Source organism: Geotrypetes seraphini, chromosome 3 (genome assembly GCF_902459505.1).
Source record: "Geotrypetes seraphini chromosome 3, aGeoSer1.1, whole genome shotgun sequence".
NCBI classification, from domain to species: domain Eukaryota; kingdom Metazoa; phylum Chordata; class Amphibia; order Gymnophiona; family Dermophiidae; genus Geotrypetes; species Geotrypetes seraphini.
The window spans coordinates 235,128,931-235,147,818 of record NC_047086.1 but is presented as its reverse complement, the minus strand read 5'-3'; the positions used below and the strand labels follow the sequence as shown (position 1 = coordinate 235,147,818).

General features: G+C 46.6%; 1 protein-coding gene across 10 annotated transcripts in view; it reads left to right on the top strand.

Moving 5' to 3' along the window:
• EPB41L2 (erythrocyte membrane protein band 4.1 like 2) overlaps positions 1 to 18,888 on the top strand; it is a 451,080-nt gene that overhangs the window by 153,482 nt on the left and 278,710 nt on the right. For all 10 annotated transcript variants that reach the window (XM_033936201.1, XM_033936204.1, XM_033936198.1 and 7 more), the window contains exon 4: positions 4,082 to 4,186. In XM_033936201.1, coding sequence (XP_033792092.1) covers positions 4,082 to 4,186 — 105 coding nt within the window. The remainder of the gene's footprint in view (positions 1 to 4,081; positions 4,187 to 18,888) is intronic.

Sequence of the window (18,888 nt, the reverse complement as noted above, 5' to 3'; positions counted from 1 at the left end):
AACTGACAGCCCAAAGATCAGTGTTGAAAGAGTAGTCCATTTAAGACAGTGATTTCTTCTCCAAGATCCAGCTACCTTTGGAGCTGAGGCAGTCTGCAGCACATTTCCAGAACAGGGCACAGCGAGTAAGGCTGTTTGGGGGGGGGGGCTTTTTAAACCTTTTTTTTTTTTAAGGTTTCTGCCCCTTCCCTTAGGTTTCCCTACCTCTAAAATCCTAAAATCACTTTTTAAAATTTTATCATTTTGGAGCCATTTTTTGGCATCAGAATGCTTCAAAGTTCTCTAGAACCTTCAAATCTCCTTGTTTTGCCTCAAAACTGGCTGGGATGGAGTCCTTTGGCTTCTTTACCCTCAGTTCATGCCAGGTTTGCACTGGATGAGTGCCCAAAGTGCACCCTTGCTCTACATGCCACACAACACGTGAAGGGGTGGGAGTGGTCAGCATAGACTCTCTGGGACTCCCCTTTGCTCTCTAGAACTGAAGAACAGTTGGGGGGGGGTCTAGGAGCATGGAGGCCATGGATTCCAAGAGAGACAAACTGGAATCATCTAAAGGAGACTCTGTGCTGCATAATATGGCATTTTCTCCGAAATTTGTAATCTGATGTGAGTGCTTATCTGGATGGATGAGATCCCCAGGGGAAGTCTGGCAGCACACCAGGAGGCACGCAAGGGAGCTTGGGCTCCCAAGGCGTATCTACCTCAGTGTCAGGGTCTTGTCAGGATCTCGTGGGCTTTTCCAAGGGAGACTCAGACGCTGAGGAGTCTATTTGTATACCTTTACTGTCACAGTGAACCCTTCCTGTCTGGAGATGCAGTATCACAGACCAATGTGAGTGTGTAAGATACAGTGGTGGCCCTCGATCAAGGGGATGACCTGTTCATATCCTCAGCTTTGGTTGAGCTTATTGTGGACTCTTTGCGGGAGTTAAACTTGGATTTTCAGCAAGTCCCCTCTGCAGTATAATGGAACAGAGTGACATACCAGTCTTCCTCATTTCCTTGGCATCCTGTCATCAGTGTATTAGTCCTTGGAATGCTCCTGAAGGGTCTCTTTAAGTAGCCAAGACAGTGGCTTGGTTGTATCTGATGGCACAGGAGTGTCAGCAGCTATTTGCTCAACCCATAGCCAATGTTATCTATGACGACAGAGTCAAGAACAAAGTTTTGGCTTATTCGATCTCAGCCCATAGAATGCTCTGGATCAGGCAATGGGCTGGAGATTCCTCCTCCAAGGCTACCCTCAGGAGACTTCCTTTCAAGGGACAAATGTTGCAGAAAGGGACTGGATGATCTCATGCCCAGTGTGGCAGATTGTTGGCCGAAATCTCTACCTGATAGCAGACTGCAAGCCTCTAGAAGCCCCAGGTGGTCTAATTTTTCAAGTTTCAACTTTATTAATGCTTGACAATACCACTTTACATTCCTAAGCGGTTTACATCATACAATGATAAAAATTAAAAAAAACAAAATAAGGGGTAGTATATACATGAACACACTGTTAAATAAATCACAAAACCAACTACACTGGATACAAAGGGGAAAAAGGGTAGGATGACTGGTTCGACGCTGAATTAGGATCAGTGAAACGGGAACTGCGAAAACTCGAAAGACTATGGCTGAAATCTGGTGATAGTATAGAGAGAGCCAATTGGAGAACAAAATTAAAAGAATACAAAAAACTTAACTACCAAACACACTAACTTTTACGCTCTAAAAATCGGCTTCCCAAACCCTGACAAACACTTTTTCAAAATAGTCAACAACCTTTACGACATTCAAATCCTAACCCGTCCTACCTCAGACTCCCCTCCACCGGCCAATGCCCTGGCCAAGTTTTTCAACAGCAAAATCTCCAATCTGAGATCCTCCCTATTGGCCGTCACAACCAACCATCTGTACTACCCAGTTGCTCAGATCTATGACGAACCCAGGGCTGATATGTTCTGGAACAATTTTACCATCCCCACCTGGCAACAATTCTGCAAATTTTACTCAAAATACGTCAACTCCTACTGCAAACTAGACTGTTACCCACCAAATGTAATGAAAGTTGCCCCGGTCACCTTCAAAGCCAAGTTACACACTTGGGCTCTCTTCCCTCCTACAGTCAGGCACCTTCCCTGAAGACCTAGGCCAGATCCTAATTACCCTGATCGTAAAAATCCCCAAAGAACCCATCTACCTGACATCAAATTACAGACCCATTGCAAACATTCCCTTCTTTACAAAGTTGATTGAAGGCCTGGTCAACCAAGATTTAGTAATCTTATCTGGACAAATTCAACATTCTAAACGATAACCAGTCAGGTTTTCGGTCTGGATACAGCACTGAAACTGTCATTGCTTCTTTGCCAGATTCCCTCCAAAGCCTATTTAGCCGGGGCACAAGTGCACTAATCCTGGAATTTGATTTAAGTAGTGCCTTCGACTTAGTCGACCATGCCATTCTTTTGGACTGTCTGGAGTCAATCGGTCTCTCGGGCAATGTGTAAAAATGGTTCCAGGGCTTTCTAAGTAAACGATCATATCAAGTTTACAGTGACAATACTCGTTCCTTCAGCTGGGTAAACGCATGTGGAGTCCCGCAGGGCTCCCCCGTCCCCCACACTGTTCAACATCTACCTGGCTTCTCTAGGGAACCTATTGCAAAGTCTGAAAATCAAATTCTACATTTATGCTGACGACATCACCTTAGTCTTTCCCCTAACTAACTTATCTCCCGAGACAAAAAAATCACCTAGCATCTATCTTAAAGTGAATCGAACTATGGATGTCTGATTTCAAATTGAAGCTCAATTCAGAAAAAAACAAATTCTTCCTGGCATGTCCGAATGACAAAATCAAAGATTCATCAATCGCCTTGAATGGTCAAGTCTTTCCTATCACAGATTCCATAAAAATTCTGGGAGTGACACTAGACCGCAGCCTTACCCTTGAAGCACACACCGACTTATTGGTCAGAAAAAGCTTCTCCGCTTTATGGAAACTAAGAACTATCAGAAAGTACTTCGATGCAACCTCATTCCACTTACTGGTGCAATCCTCCATTCTAAACTTACTCGACTACTGTAACACCATCTATCTAGGTTCCTTCAAAAAAACCATTCAAAGACTCCGAATCATCCAAAATTCGGCAATCCGACTGATCTTTGGACTAAAAAAATGGGAACACATAACCTCCTACTACCAAAAATTCCAATGGCTACCTGTGGAAGCAAGAGTCCAGTTCAAGTTCGCCTATCTCTGTTTCAAATCCATTTTTGGCTCAGCCCCCTTATACTTGGTTCCCCATTTTATCTTAGATTGTCCATCTAGACCCACACGCAGAACTCACCTGTTTAGCCATCCAACTCTAAAGGCCTGCCGCTACAAAAGATACCTGAATAGAACACTTGCCTTCCAAGCAGGGCAACTAAATGACTGGCTGGGCAGTATTATTTCGTGCTCCTCATCCTACCTAAACTTCAGAAAATTATTAAAAACAAACCTATTTAACCGATTTGTAACCTAAGACCTCTATGCCCAATCCTGTTTCCCAAGTCCTCTAAACCCTCCACCTGTTTCCCTCTCACCTTTACATATAACCAATAAATTATTATTATTATTATACTGAATGAGGAAGGGATTTTAGTAGAAACAAAGAACTTTTCATCTTTTTTTGTGTCTTTTTTTTATCCTTCTTTTGTGTATCCTTATCTGAAACAGCATATCTATTTCTCTAGAGAAATATTGCATATAATCACATGTATCATGTTTAGCTAGAGGACTGATAGAAAATCTCTTCTGAAACTTTACTTCAGCAATCAAGTCAATGTCTAGTGGTAGCAAATTGTCTTCTCTCACTCTCAAGATTGAGGTACAGTACCATGCCTAATATTTGTCAGGCCTCTTAGAAATGCATGCGTTTGCTTCTTTCTTTTTGACAGTACAGTGTGCTTCAGCCTGAGTAGTACGGTTGGATCTGCAATACAAAATTTATTATATAGTAAAAAAAACCAAAACATTTAATGTTCTGTAGTAATTTAATGCTATGAAAGGAATGACATTGCTAGCTCTAAATGGAACTTTCATTTTCCAGAAACGAGCCAAGGGCCAGGTTGTATTAGACAAGGTGTGTGAACAGCTCAATTTGTTGGAAAAGGACTATTTTGGTCTCTCAATTCCTGATAATGCAGACGAGAAGGTAAGAAAAATCTCTTGACATTTTTCATTTGTCAAAGAACATATAAGAGCAATTTTTGCGATTAGATAAATGGAAAAGTAAGCTACTTGATATTTTAATAGCTCTGGCAAAACAGAATGATATACTCTAATTGGAAAAATGCTTCCTCCTTAAAACATTTTGGTGGCATACTATTTTAATGATGCTTAGATTTGAATGTAAAGCATTTTGCGATTCTGCAGGGAATGTGGTACAATGTTAAGTTTGGATTGTGATGAATGCTCTCTTCTGCCGATTGACTTTGGCTTTCCTATCAAATAAATGGCATTTTTTCCTTAATTTTTACATATATTGTAAACCACATTGCCCTGAATAAGATAAGCAGTATATCAAATGTAGTAATGTACTCAAATGTAATAATCTGATTTTTCTAATAGAAGGTATATTGTTGAGACAATGCTGTCTCAAATTAGGAAACGTACTGATTCTCTGACTAACTCCTGTGACAGTTAGTTAGATCTCTCTTCCCAGTGGTGTAGTAAGGGGGGGGAGCGCGATCTTCCTAAGTTTGTGACACCCCCTCCTCCTCTCTGCCCCTTCCCACTCCATGCTGCATGCCCTCTGCCTTCCCTTGTACCTTTTTTACTTCCCCAGTGTGAGGTTGCTGCCTGTGTTGGCATCTATGCTCTCTCTGACATCACTTCTGGGACCCGCGCCTAGGAAGTGACGTCAAAGGGCCAAATGACACCAACGTGGGCATGCTGCTTACGCTGGAGAAGTTAAAAAGGGAAGGGGGTGCACACGCAGCAGAGGGAGGGGGGCGGGAAAAAAGGCTGTTTTTAATTGCGTGTTTCTTTCTTTTTTTTTTTTTTAATTTTATTTGGTTTCTTATTTTCATATCACGGCGGGGCCTACTCGCAGCTTCAACCTGGGGGCTTTGATTTTGCCGCACCCGTCTTTCATTCCATTCTGGCCTGACCACGTTTAGGGACGGGCGCTCGCTGTGCTACACTTACCAGAAATGGATCGGTCTTTGTCTAAGGCCTTGAATCCTGTTCCTGCCTTGACCTCAACCTCAAAGCCAGCCCATTTTTCTCCGAGATCAAAATCTTCAACCTCCTTGATTAAATCTTCCCGTTGTTCTCAGGGAGTTCAGCTAACTCTTCCCCTGGGGTGCCATTATCCTTCAGGTACGATTGCTCAGCCAACCCTTACGGACATGCCACCTCTAGAACCAGTGGGTCTGAGGATCTCCAGGACATGTGTCTCGAAATCTATAGCCAAACCAATTGTACCAGCTTCAGTGGTCTCGGTGCCGGCTTTGTAGAGTATGTTGGTTCTTATTCTGCATCAGGAGTTTGGTAACATGCTTGCCAAATTAACTCCTGCTTCGACCCTGCTTCCTGCAGGCCAGCCTGAGCACTCAGCAGTAATACAAGGAGTCGAATCCTTGAGAGTGCCTCGAGAAAAACTTTTTTTAAAAAAATTCTTTATTTTCAAAATTTCAAAAGTGCAATACAACAAATGTAACTTATAATGATACAATAAAAGCACATCCAACTTACCCATGTTCATAATCAACCATTTTTCCCCACCCACCCATCCAATAAAAGACAAAAACATATATTACCATAAAAAAACCTTACCCTAGTCTAAATAATGATATCTTCCCAAACATCCCAAGTGTAGAAATTTAAAAATCAATTTATGACATAAATAACCCCCGCTCCCTCCCACCCTTCCCTGGATATGTACTAAAATAACAATTATAATGAGGTAACATAAGGTGTCAATGGGCCCCATATCAATTTAAATATGCTACCATGCCCCAGATTCTCAGTAATACAAGGAGTCGAGTCCTTGAGAGTGCTTCGAGAAAAACTACCGTATTTTCACGTAGATAACGTGCACCCGTGTAAAACGTGTACACGGGTATAGCGCGCGGGAAACCGACATATATGTAAAAAAAATTTTATATACCGCGCACAGCCGTATACCGCGCATGCTGCCCCGACTCTCCCATCGCCGCCCGACTCTCCTTTTGCCCGCCCCGACTCTCCTCTCCCCCTTGAAGTCCTGTCCCCACCCTGAAAGCCTGATGCCCCCCCGACGTCCGATTCACCCCCCCACAGGACCGCTCGCACCCCCACCCCGAAGGACCGCTCGCACGCACCTGCACCCCAAAGGACCGCTCGCAAGCACTCCCACCCGCACCCCCACCCTGAAGGACCGCTCGCACCCCCACAGCCTCCCGACCCCCCCCATCATGTAGAAGCTCCTACCGGTGTCCTGCTGCTTCCTCTTGGCGGTCCCGGCCCTTCTGTGAGCCCTTCGTCTGCGCTGCTTCGTCTTCCAGCGGTCCTGGCCTTTCTCTGACGTCTGACGTCTACATGATGAGGGGGGGGTCGGGAGGCTGTGGGGGTGCGAGCGGTCCTTCAGGGTGGGGGTGTGGGTGGGAGTGCGTGCCATTGGTCCTTCGGGGTGGGGGTGCGGGTGCGTGTGCGTGCGAGCGGTCCTTCGGGGTGGGGGTGCGAGCGGTCCTGCGGGGGGGGGGTGAATCGGACGTCGGGGGGGGGGGGAACTATGTAAAAAAAAATTTGTAAAACGCGCTCATGCGTATAACACGCAAGGTTATGCACGGTTTGTAAAAACCGTGTATAACGCGCACGTTATATGCGTGAAAATACGGTAATACTCTGTACAAGGAGTTGAGTCCTTGAGAGTGTCTCTGGAAACGACAATGCACTCTATACAAGGAGTCAAGTCCTACAGAGTGCTAAGAGATCAATCTACACACTCTATGCAAGGAGCTGAATCCTTATCAGTGTCTTGACTTCGATCTCCAACTTCCAGCCCTACCTCTGCGCAAAGGCATTGACTTCTTCGAGGTACAGGGCGACTCCTCCTCAACATTCCTCATTGAGACTGCATTCAAGATAAACTACCTCGTTCTTTGAGGCACAGTTCATCTCCACACCATCTTTCGAGTTATTCATCGAGACCCAGGTCCTCTTCTCGAGACAGACCTTGTTTCTTGAGGCATAAACAATCCTCAACACAGTCACCCTCCTTCTCGAGGAAATCTACAGCAGAACCACTTATCTCAGTTGAGTCCTTCTCATGTGTTTTTTCATCACCAGCTAGTTCTTTTTTGCCTCTGGTTTCAGATCTCAGGTGTCAATATTCCAGAGCGGCTTCATCCTCTGTCTCTGCCGTCAGACATACTTTGAGGGGTTCCTAGTCATCTTCAACTCAACGAGATCTTCCCTCTTCTGCTTCAATGTCCTTTACTCAATTTTTATACTAAATGAGTAAAGATCTTAACATCACTTTGCAGTCTGATTCAACATACTCTAAGGCAGTGGTCTCAAACTCAAACCCTTTGCGGGGCCACATTTTGGATTTGTAGGTACTTGGAGGGCCGCAGAAAAAAATAGTTAATGTCTTATTAAAGAAATGACAATTTTGCATGAGGTTAAACTCTTTATAGTTTATAAAACTTTCCTTTAACAGTTTTACCTTATGCAAAATTGTCATTTCTTTAATAAGACATTAACTATTTTTTCTGCGGCCCTCCAAGTACACTATTTTTTCTGCAGCACTCACATTTAAAGTTTAATAACTTTTCTTTCTCAAAACTGGCACATTTCAATCACTAAATTGAAAATAAAATCATTTTCCTACCTTTGTTTGGTAATTTCATCAGTCTCTGGTTGCACTTTATTCTTCTGACTGTGCATCCAATATTTCTTCCCTTCTTTCAGCCTCCTGTATGCTTCCTCTCCTCCAGACCTCATTCCCTCCCCCAACTTTTTCTTTCTTTCTCTATGTATGTCTTCCTCTGATTCCGTGTCCCATTTTTTGCTTTGTTTCTGGCTCCCTGTCCCCCCCTTCTTTCTTTCTTCCTTCCTGCCCTCCCCATGCCACCGCCGCCAGGGAATAGGCTGCTGCTGCCGCCATCGGGAACAGGCCGAGATCTCCACGCTTCTCTTCTCCACGGGGCCGACCAACTCTCGCCGCCCAACATCAATTCTAACGTCGGAAAGGACGTTCCGGGCAGCCAGGCAGTGATTGGCTAGCCAGAACGTCCTCTCGACGTCAGAATTGATGTCGGGCGGCGAGAGAAGCAGGGAGATCAAAGAGCATGGTGCCGGCCTGTTCTCCGATGGCAGCGGTGAGAAGGAAAGCAGGTTGGGCACCACTGCTCTAGACGAGCCGCACTCTAGGAAGAACAGTGGAGGGTGGCCAGCTGTGCGGTCCGCCTCCCCCTTGGTACGCCACTGGAGCAGCAGCGTGTCTGGCCGGCTCGTTCTGTTCAAAGCCGCAGGTGGCGACTCCTTGCGAGATCCGCACCTGTGTCTGAAGCCTCTCTGATGTTGGGATGTCAGAGAGGCTTCCGATGCAGGAGTGGATAGCGCAAGGAGCCGCCAACCCGCGGCTTTGAACGGAACGAACCGGCCAGACATTCTGCTGCTCCAAAAGGAAGAGAATGATCCAGTCCAGACTGCGGGCTGCAAATAAAACTTGGAGAGCCACATGCGGCCCGTGGGCCGCGTATTTGAGACCGCTGCTCTAAGGGATATTTGAAAGAACTGGGTATACCTCATCCTCATGCGGATTCATTAAAATTACCCATGAATAGCATTCTCACTCAAACTTTCAAAAGATATCTTGCTACACCATATTCCGTTTCTGCTGTGCCAGCAAAATTGGAATCTCGATATCAAGTGGTTCACTGTACGGGATTTGAACAGTCTCAACTATCCATCAATCTCTTCTTGTTGGGTCTTCCTTGAAAACAACCAATCTGGCCACAGGCTATGCCACAGCCCCACTTGGCTGAGCGGGAAGGGCCATGGATAAATTTGGCTGCCGCCTGTATCAAAATTATATGATGACAAATAGAATTTTAAACTGCAACTTTGTCTTTATATCATATCTCAAATATTGCGTCAATGCTATGCCCACTTTTTTCAAGTACCTTCCAGAACATCGTCTGACAGAGTTCCAGCATATGCATTCCACTCTGGCACAACTTTGCATACATATGGTCCAGGCTGCATATGATGCTTTTGAGATGTCCTCCAGGGTCACTGCTTTCTCGGTGGCAATGCACCGTCTCACCTGGCTCCACACCATGGATATGGACCCAAATCTACAAGATCAACTGGCCAACATTCCATGCCAAGGCATTGAGTTGTTTGATGACTCTATTGAGGCATTTACAAAGTGCTTGTATGAACATGAGAAGTCATTTGCTTCCATTATTAGATCACACCCGAACCCTTCCACAGATAAGAGATCTACACCGCCATCTTCCCAGAGGCAGTCCCTCGGAAGGCAGCATCTGATTTAAAGCCGCCTCTTAAGAAACTACAGCTTCAACAGCAGCAGTTCCAGCAAAGTAAACCTCAAGACTCTTGCTGCACCTAAGCTTTCTCAGTCTTTTTAATCACACAGAGAGCATAACCTTTCTCGTTCTACCTCTCTCATCTCTTTTTTCCACAAGTGGTCGTTTCCATCATTTCTACCAAGGATGGGACCTCAATCTCATCTGGGAAGGCCTCTCTCTGCACTTTCTTCCAATTACCAAAGAGTATCCTTTCCATCGTTCTGGACCACCCTTCTTCTTGTAGCTTAAGCTCCGCTTTGTCTCATCATTTTCAGTACAGAGTGCTGTTTTTGACCTAGATCATCTTCCAAAGTTTTCACCAAGTGCCTGGTAGTGGTGGCAGCAGCTCTGCGCAGCCATGATATCCAGGTATTCTCATACTTGGACGACTAGCTCACCAACAATTCAACATCTCAATGGGTTCTTGTAGCGACTCAACAGATTATTTGGTTCTTTCAGCACTTGGGATGCAAAATCAACTTTTCAGAATCCCAGCTCCAAGCCTCTCAAAATCCTACAGTTCATCAGAGCTGTACTGAATATTGTGTGTCTCGGAGCATTTCTTCTTCAGCAGCGTCAGAATGCTCTCATTCAACTTTGTCACCAAGTGTCATCCCTCACTTCACTTTCAGCGAGACACATGATGGTTCTCCTAGGTCACATGGCCTCTACAGTTCACGTGTCTCCCTTTGCCAGACTTCACCTCAGAATTCCTCAGTGGGCCTGGTATCTCAGTGGGCACAGGATTTCGACCCACTCTCTCAGCACATTAGTGACTCTTTCGTTGAGACAGTCTCTCCACTGGTGGATGCTCTCTTCCAATCTCTCTAGAGGTTTACTGTTTCAAATGCCCCCTCTTCAGAAGGTCCTCACGACAGATTCCTCGGCCTATGTTTGGGGGGCTCATCTCCATAGTCTCCGTACTCAAGGCCATTGGTCCATCACAGATTTTCAGTGTCACATACATCTGTTAGAACTTGGAGCGATTTTCAATGCTCTCAAAGCTTTTCAGTATCTTCTCCATTATCAAGTGGTCCTCATTCAAACAGACAATCAAGTCGCCATGTACTACGTCAACAAGCAGGGAGGAACAGGATCTCTCCCTCTCTGCCACAAAGCTCAAAAGGTGTGAAATTGGGCAATCCTTCAACACCTTTCTAAAGTGGTCTATATTGAAGGAGAAGAAAAACTGTCTGGTGGACAAATTGAGTCATCTTCTGCAACCTCACGAATGGACACTCACTTACAAAACACTTCTGTTAACATTTAAAACCAAGCAGTCCAATTTACCCGCATTTATAGACAAACTTTTCATTTTATATGCCCCTTCCCAGAATCTGCTCTCCACAACTCAAAATCTATTTTCTGTCCTGTAACAGATGTTATCCAGGGACAGCAGGCAGATATTCTCACCCTCCCACATCTCCTAGTTAGCTTCTTGGCTTTTTTTTTTATTACTGAACTGATGGGCATGTCAGCCGATGCTGGGTGGGAAGTCTCTTGCGCATGCACAGTATGAGCCTACTTGAGACTTTAGGAAGTTAAAGTGACAGTACACTTTTACACTGTTTGTACCGGGCTCTATGGATGACATCACCCACACATGAGAATATCTTCCTGCTGTCCCTGGGTAACACCTGTTACAGGTAACTGTGCTTCATTGGAATTCTAAAATAGTACACAGATCCTTCTTAAGCTTGTATCTGGAACTACCTCTGCTAAATGTGAGAAATAATGTTGCTTGCTTACCCATGGAAGAGAAGAGCCAGAATGGCCTCTACGATGGGGAGAGCAATCCAAATACAGGAGTCAAGAAGGAAAGATGTCGAACACACAGCAGGGGCAATCCAAAACTAACTTTATTGGTCAATAGTATGATGTGAGTTACACAGACTCAACACTGACAGTGTTTCGACAATTCTGCCTTTGTCAAGAGCAGAGAATTCATTAGGGGCATCTTCAAATCTCTTTGCTATGGCATTTTTGAAGGTTTCATTCCTCTGTTGAAAAGCGCATATGGTATTCTGAAAAGCCTTTATCCATTCTTTTTTATCTTGTTCAGAGCTTTATACAACAGAAATGAGAAATTGGCTAACTGCATTCTTGAGTCGGTGTCGAATCTGTGCAACTCACATCGTGCCAATAAAGTTTGTTTTGGGTTGACCCCTGCTGTGTGCTCAACATCTTTCCCTCATATCTCTTGTATCTGGATTGCTTACCCATAACAGATATTTATCCCAGGACAAGCAGGCAGCTATTCTTGACTGATGGGTGACGGCACCGACGGAGCCCCGGTACGGACACTTTTAGAGTGATTGCACTCTAAGAACTTGGAAAGTTCTGGTAAGCCGCACCGCGCACGCGCGAGTGCCTTCCCGCCCGACAGAGGCGCGCGGTCCCCAGTTTTCTTGTTTCCGCGGAGCCAAGAAGACGCACGTTTCAACGGCTGTTGAACTTTTTCTATTTTTCGCCTTCCCGCTCGCGTAAACTTCTTGGGAAATATTGTTTCCCTCTTTTTATTTATTTATTTTCTTTAAAAAAAAAAAAAAAAAAAAACAACCGAATTTTGGTTTTCTTCTTATTTTTTCGTTTTGCCCGGCGGGGCCTGCTGCCACCATCGAGGCCTCGGCCTTCGATTTGGCAGAAGCCGTGTTTACGTTCATGCCCCCCCAACCCGGCTTTAAAAAGTGCCAGCGGTGCGCGAGGCCTATTTCTAACTCTGACCCGCACAACTGGTGTTTGCAGTGCCTCGGACCTGACCATCGGGCATCCACCTGCACACACTGTGCCACTCTTCAAAAAAGAACCCTAAAAAACCGTCAAATTCAGCAACGGTTATTATTCGGTACCGACATGTTGGACACGGCGGCACCGGTCCCTACTTCGATCCCGACGCAGTCGGCACCCGTCTCATCGACGCCGCGCGATACCGCGTCGGCGCCGCACCAGTCAGGTAAGCCGGCTAAGAAGCCTTCCCCGCTGGAGCGTCCTCCGGTCAAAGTAGCAGAGAGCCCAATCCTGCCGACCGCGAGGCGCCCACGGAAGCGCTCCGCACCGATAGAGGTAAGCCCCTCGACATCGGGTTCCTCTTCGGAGTGTAGAGCGGCACCAAAGGTACCGCAGAAGAGAAAAGCGGTACCGGTGCCTACTTTAGACGAGCGCATTGCTGCCGTCTTACAAGTGCAATTGGAAACTCAGCTAAAACAAATCCTTCCTGCACTCCTGGTACCGAACCTTCCGGTACCGGTCCGGTCTGAGCCATCGGTGCCGATAGTTGCACAGCCTATGCTCTCGGCTTCCTCTTTGTCGGCACCGACACAGTCTACTTCCATGCCAGTCCTGGCACCAGAGTCGACTGCTCAGCATCAGGCTGTTCAGACTGCGGCACCGGTGCAACGGCAATCTCCCGGTACCGTCTCTATGAGATCAGGAAAATCGGTACGCAAGTCCCGACATCTTGATCCCTCCACTCCAGATTCTCGACACAGTTTTCAAATTCGATATCCTGATCTGTGGGGTGATTCAGAGGACCCTATGCTCTCTGAAGGGGAATGTTCATCTGGTGATGAGGATCCTTCTACTTTAGATCCATCTTCTAGACCAGATGTATCTTCATTCTCATCCTTTTTAAAAGAGATGTGTGACTCTCTCTCTATCCCCTTGGAGGCTGAGTCGAAAAAATCCAAAGCTTTTCTTGAAGCACTGGATTTGGACCAACCTCCAAAGGAATATCTCAAGCTACCCCTCCATGATATCTTGAGAGAAACCTTTTACAAGAATTTGGAGACACCCTTGACTATTCCTGGAGCACCTCGCAAATTGGACTCCTTATACAAAGTCATCCCAATTCCTGGGTTTGACAAACCACAGCTCCCACATGAGTCCCTCTTGGTTGAATCCACTCTGAAAAAATCCACGGGAGCTAGTGTGTACGCCTCAGTCCCTCCTGGCAGAGAGGGAAAGGCCATGGACAAATTTGGCAAACGGCTATACCAAAATGCCATGTTAGCCAACAGGTCAGGGAATTATGCATTCCACTTCTCCTTTTATCTTAAACATCTAATTCAAGATCTCACTACTTTTGAGAAGTACCTCCCTGACCGTAAAAAATCTGCTTTTCGCCGCACTACTTCATCACTGTTGCAGCTTAGGAAGTTCATGGTTAGATCGATCTATGACACCTTTGAGCTGACCTCTCGGGCTACAGCTATGTCGGTGGCTATGCGTCGACTGGCGTGGCTCAGAGTGTCAGAACTAGATGTCAATCATCAAGATCGACTAGCTAATACACCGTGCCTAGGGGATGAGCTGTTTGGAGAATCCATGGACTCCACCACTCAAAAGTTGTCGGCACATGAAACTAGGTGGAATACTCTCCTCAAAACCAAAAAGAAAACCCCACCTTCTAGGCCTTTTCGCCAACAGTCGGCCTACCAACGTCGATTTGTTGCTCGCCCTTTGCCACAAGCCCAGCAACAACCCAGACGTCAGCGACAACAACAGAGGCCAGCTGCTAGACCAGCACAGCAGCAACAACAGGTGAAGCCTCCCCCTTCACAAAAATCCACTCAACCCTTTTGACTTAGTTCTCCAGGACATAGCCAGTCTCCATCCTGCTACCCATCTTCCACAGCCTATAGGAGGACGCCTTACTGTCTTCATCAGCCGTTGGGAATCCATCACCTCGGACCAGTGGGTCCTCAACATCATCCGCCACGGCTACTCTCTCACCTTTCACACTCTTCCGGGCCAAAGTGTTCCAAAAGAGTCTGCTTTGAACTCTCCTCAGTCCTCCCTCCTTCTTCAAGAAGTTCAATCCCTCCTCCTTCTGAACGCCATAGAGGAAGTTCCTCTAGATCAAAAGGGGCAGGGATTCTATTCACGTTATTTCCTAGTCCCCAAAAAAACAGGAGATCTCAGACCTATTCTAGATCTTCGGGACCTCAACAAATGCTTGGTCAAAGAGAAATTCAAAATGTTGTCTCTGGCCACTCTTTACCCCCTTCTCAATCAAGGCGACTGGCTATGCTCCCTCGATCTCAAAGAAGCATACACTCACATACCGATCGATCTGGCATCCAGAAAGTATCTCCGCTTCATGATCAATCGTTGTCACTACCAGTACAAGGTTCTGCCCTTCGGTCTTGCCTCCTCTCCAAGAGTGTTCACCAAATGCCTGATTGTGGTAGCTGCTTTTCTTCGTACTCACCACCTTCAGGTGTTTCCTTATCTGGACGATTGGTTGATCAAGGCCGATGCGCCTCAGACAGTTCTCACGGCCACCAACCAGACCATTCTATTTCTCCGTTTGCTGGGATTCGAGATCAATCTACCCAAATCTCATCTCATTCCCTCTCAGAATCTTCAATTCATTGGAGCAGTTCTAGACACAGTCCTAATGAGAGCGTTCCTACCCTCCAAACGTCTTCTCATGCTTCAATTTCTATGTCAACAGGTACTTCTGCAGACGTCCATCTCTGCCAAGCGCAGGATGGTTCTCTTGGGTCACATGGCGTCTACAGTTCATGTCACCCCTTTTGCACGTCTTCACCTACGCACCCCTCAATGGACCCTAGCCAACCAGTGGTCCCAAGCGATGGATCCCTGCTCACGACACATATCTTCAATGCCAAAAAATGCAAAGTTATGCACCTGGGCAGCCAGAATCCATGCAAGTCTTATACCCTTAATGGCGAGATCCTAGCAAAAACGGTAGCAGAACGAGACTTGGGGGTAATCGTCAGTGAGGACATGAAGTCTGCCAATCAAGTGGAGCAGGCTTCGTCCAAGGCAAGACAAATCATGGGCTGCATACGAAGGGGTTTCGTCAGTCGTAAGGCGGAAGTCATTATGCCATTGTATAGATCCATGGTGAGGCCCCACCTGGAATACTGTGTGCAATTCTGGAGGCCGCATTATCGCAAGGATGTGCTGAGACTGGAGTCGGTGCAAAGAATGGCCACCCGGATGGTCTCGGGACTCAAGGATCTACCATACGAAAAACGGCTTGACAAATTACAGCTATACTCGCTCGAGGAGCGCAGAGAGAGGGGGGACATGATCGAGACGTTCAAGTATCTTACGGGCCGCATCGAGGCGGAGGAAGATATCTTCTTTTTCAAGGGTCCCACGACAACAAGAGGGCATCCGTTGAAAATCAGGGGCGGGAAACTACGAAGTGACACCAGGAAATTCTTTTTCACTGAAAGAGTGGTTGATCGCTGGAATAGTCTTCCACTACAGGTGATTGAGGCCAGCAGCGTGCCTGATTTTAAGGCCAAATGGGATCGGCACATGGGATCTATTCACAGGGCAAAGGTAGGGGAGGGACATTAAGGTGGGCAGACTAGATGGGCCGTGGGCCCTTATCTGCCGTCTATTTCTATGTTTCTATGTTTCTATCTGTAACATCATCTCTTCGTCAGTCTCTACAATGGTGGTTGATATCCTCAAATCTATCCAGAGGTCTTCTGTTCCATCTACCTCCTCATCAACTGGTTATTACTACCGACGCCTCCCCTTATGCCTGGGGGGCTCATTTGAACGAGTTCCAAACTCAAGGTCTTTGGACACCCCAGGAAAAGAAACATCAAATCAATTTCCTGGAACTCAGAGCGATGTTTTATGCCCTCAAGGCCTTCCAACATCTCCTCTTTCCTCAAGTTCTCTTGCTGTGCACAGACAACCAGGTGGCGATGTACTACATCAACAAGCAAGGTGGGACGGGCTCTCGCCTCTTGTGCCAGGAAGCCCAGAAGATCTGGACTTGGGCCATAAATCACCATCTATTCCTGAACATAAGAACATAAGAACATAAGCAATGCCTCTGCTGGGTCAGACCAGAGGTCCATCGTGCCCAGCAGTCCGCACACGCGGCGGCCCAACAGGTCCAGGACCTGTGCAGAATCATCTATCTATACCCTTCTATCCCCTTTTCCAGCAGGAAAAGGCTATCTACATTCAGGGAAAACAGAATTGTTTGGCGGACAAACTCAGCAGAGTTCTCCAACCACACGAGTGGTCACTCGATCCTCTCACTCTGCAGTCCATCTTCACTCAGTGGGGCACTCCTCAGATAGACCTCTTTGCAGCCCCTCTCAATCACCAGCTGCCCCTCTTCTGCTCCAGACTCTACACCCCTCACCGTCTGGCAGCGGATGCATTTCTCCTCGACTGGTCCAATCTGTTTCTATATGCTTTCCCTCCTCTGCCTCTCATTCTGAGAACCTTGTTCAAGCTCAAGAGGGAACGAGCCACCATGATTCTGATTGCTCCAAGGTGGCCCAGGCAACATTGGTTCTCCCTTCTACTTCAACTCAGTTCCAGGGAGCCCTTTCTTCTTCCTCTGTTTCCTTCTCTGCTTACACAACAGCAGGGGACCCTTCTACATCCCAACCTCCAGTCTCTGCACCTGACAGCTTGGTATCTCTCGGGCTGACTTCTCATGATACACTTTTATCTCAGCCTGTTCGTTCCATTCTGGATGCCTCCAGGAAACCTGCCACTCTGCAATGTTACCATCAGAAGTGGACACGTTTCTCTTCCTGGTGCTTCCTCCGTCAACATAATCCCACTTCCCTTGCAGTGGAAACTTTATTGGATTATCTCCTTTCTTTGTCTGACTCTGGCCTCAAGTCTTCGTCTGTCAGAGTCCACTTAAGTGCTATTGCGGCATTTCATGAGCCAGTCCATGGAAAGCTCCTCTCAGCTCATCCCCTGGTGTCCAGGTTCATGCGGGGTCTTTTCAATGTGAAACCACCTCTTAAAACACCTCCTGTTATCTGGGATCTTAATGTGGTTCTTTCCGTCTTAATGAAGCCTCCATTTGAACCTTTGGCTACTTCCACTTTCAAGTTTCTCACTTGGAAGGTTCTTTTCCTCATCGCCCTCACCTCTGCCAGGAGGGTCAGTGAGCTACATGCTCTAGTTGCAGATCCACCTTTTACGGTCTTTCATCACGACAAGGTGGTTCTGCGTACTCATCCAAAGTTTCTCCCTAAGGTTGTCTCTGAATTCCATCTCAACCAATCTATTGTACTGCCTGTCTTCTTTCCGAAACCTCACTCGCATTCTGGAGAACAGGCTCTGCATACTTTGGACTGTAAAAGGGCTCTTGCTTACTATCTTGAGCGCACAAAACCCCACAGATCAGCTCCTCAGCTATTTCTGTCTTTTGATCCGAATAAATTAGGACGTCCTGTTTCTAAACGTACGTTGTCTAATTGGCTGGCAGCGTGCATTTCTTTCTGTTATGCTCAGACCGGACTGACTCTGGAAGGTTCGGTAACAGCCCATAAAGTCCGAGCTATGGCAGCGTCTGTTGCTTTCCTCCGGTCTACGCCCATTGAGGAAATCTGCAAGGCTGCCACTTGGTCCTCAGTTCATACTTTTACATCTCATTATTGTCTGGACGCATTTTCCAGACGGGATGGACACTTCGGCCAATCTGTTTTGCAAAATTTGTTTTCCTAATGGCCAACCTTCCCTCCATCCCTCTTTTTGTTAGCTTGGAGGTCACCCATCAGTCAAGAATAGCTGCCTGCTTGTCCTGGGATAAAGCACAGTTACTTACCGTAACAGGTGTTATCCAGGGACAGCAGGCAGATATTCTTGCGTCCCACCCACCTCCCCGGGTTGGCTTCTTAGCTGGCTTATCATAACTGGGGACCGTGCGCCTCTGTCGGGCGGGAAGGCACTCGCGCGTGCGCGGTGCGGCTTACCAGAACTTTCCAAGTTCTTAGAGTGCAATCACTCTAAAAGTGTCCGTACCGGGGCTCCGTCGGTGCCGTCACCCATCAGTCAAGAATATCTGCCTGCTGTCCCTGGATAACACCTGTTACGGTAAGTAACTGTGCTTTTCTGTAGGCAGCAGGCTTAATTAGGCACACAAGTAGGTGATGTCACTGTAGTTGTTGCATCCCACAGCTCGGAACTAGTATAAAGTTATGAGCATAGGTGCTAATCCTGTGGGTACCTGAGCACCCCCAATATTTTCCATTTTAAGCCTGTAGATTTGGGGCAGGAAGCTCCATGCTACAGAGATACAGGAAGGAAGTGCTTCTGAATCCTAGTAATTGCTCTTGCCTCCTCCTACAGCCTGTCCATTAGACTGTAGGAGAGAAGACCCTTGCTGTAGCCTAGCACCTGCTAATGGGCAAGTGCAGCAGACTAACATTGACAAAAGAAAGAGAGAGATTCAGATAATGTTATTAGCATGGCAGCTTTACCTGCGTTGCCAAAGTAATATCCATAGCAGGTAAAAAAAAAAAAAAAAGACACAAGTACTGGGAGAAGAATAAAAGGAGCAAGGAAGGGGTGAAGGGAATGGAAA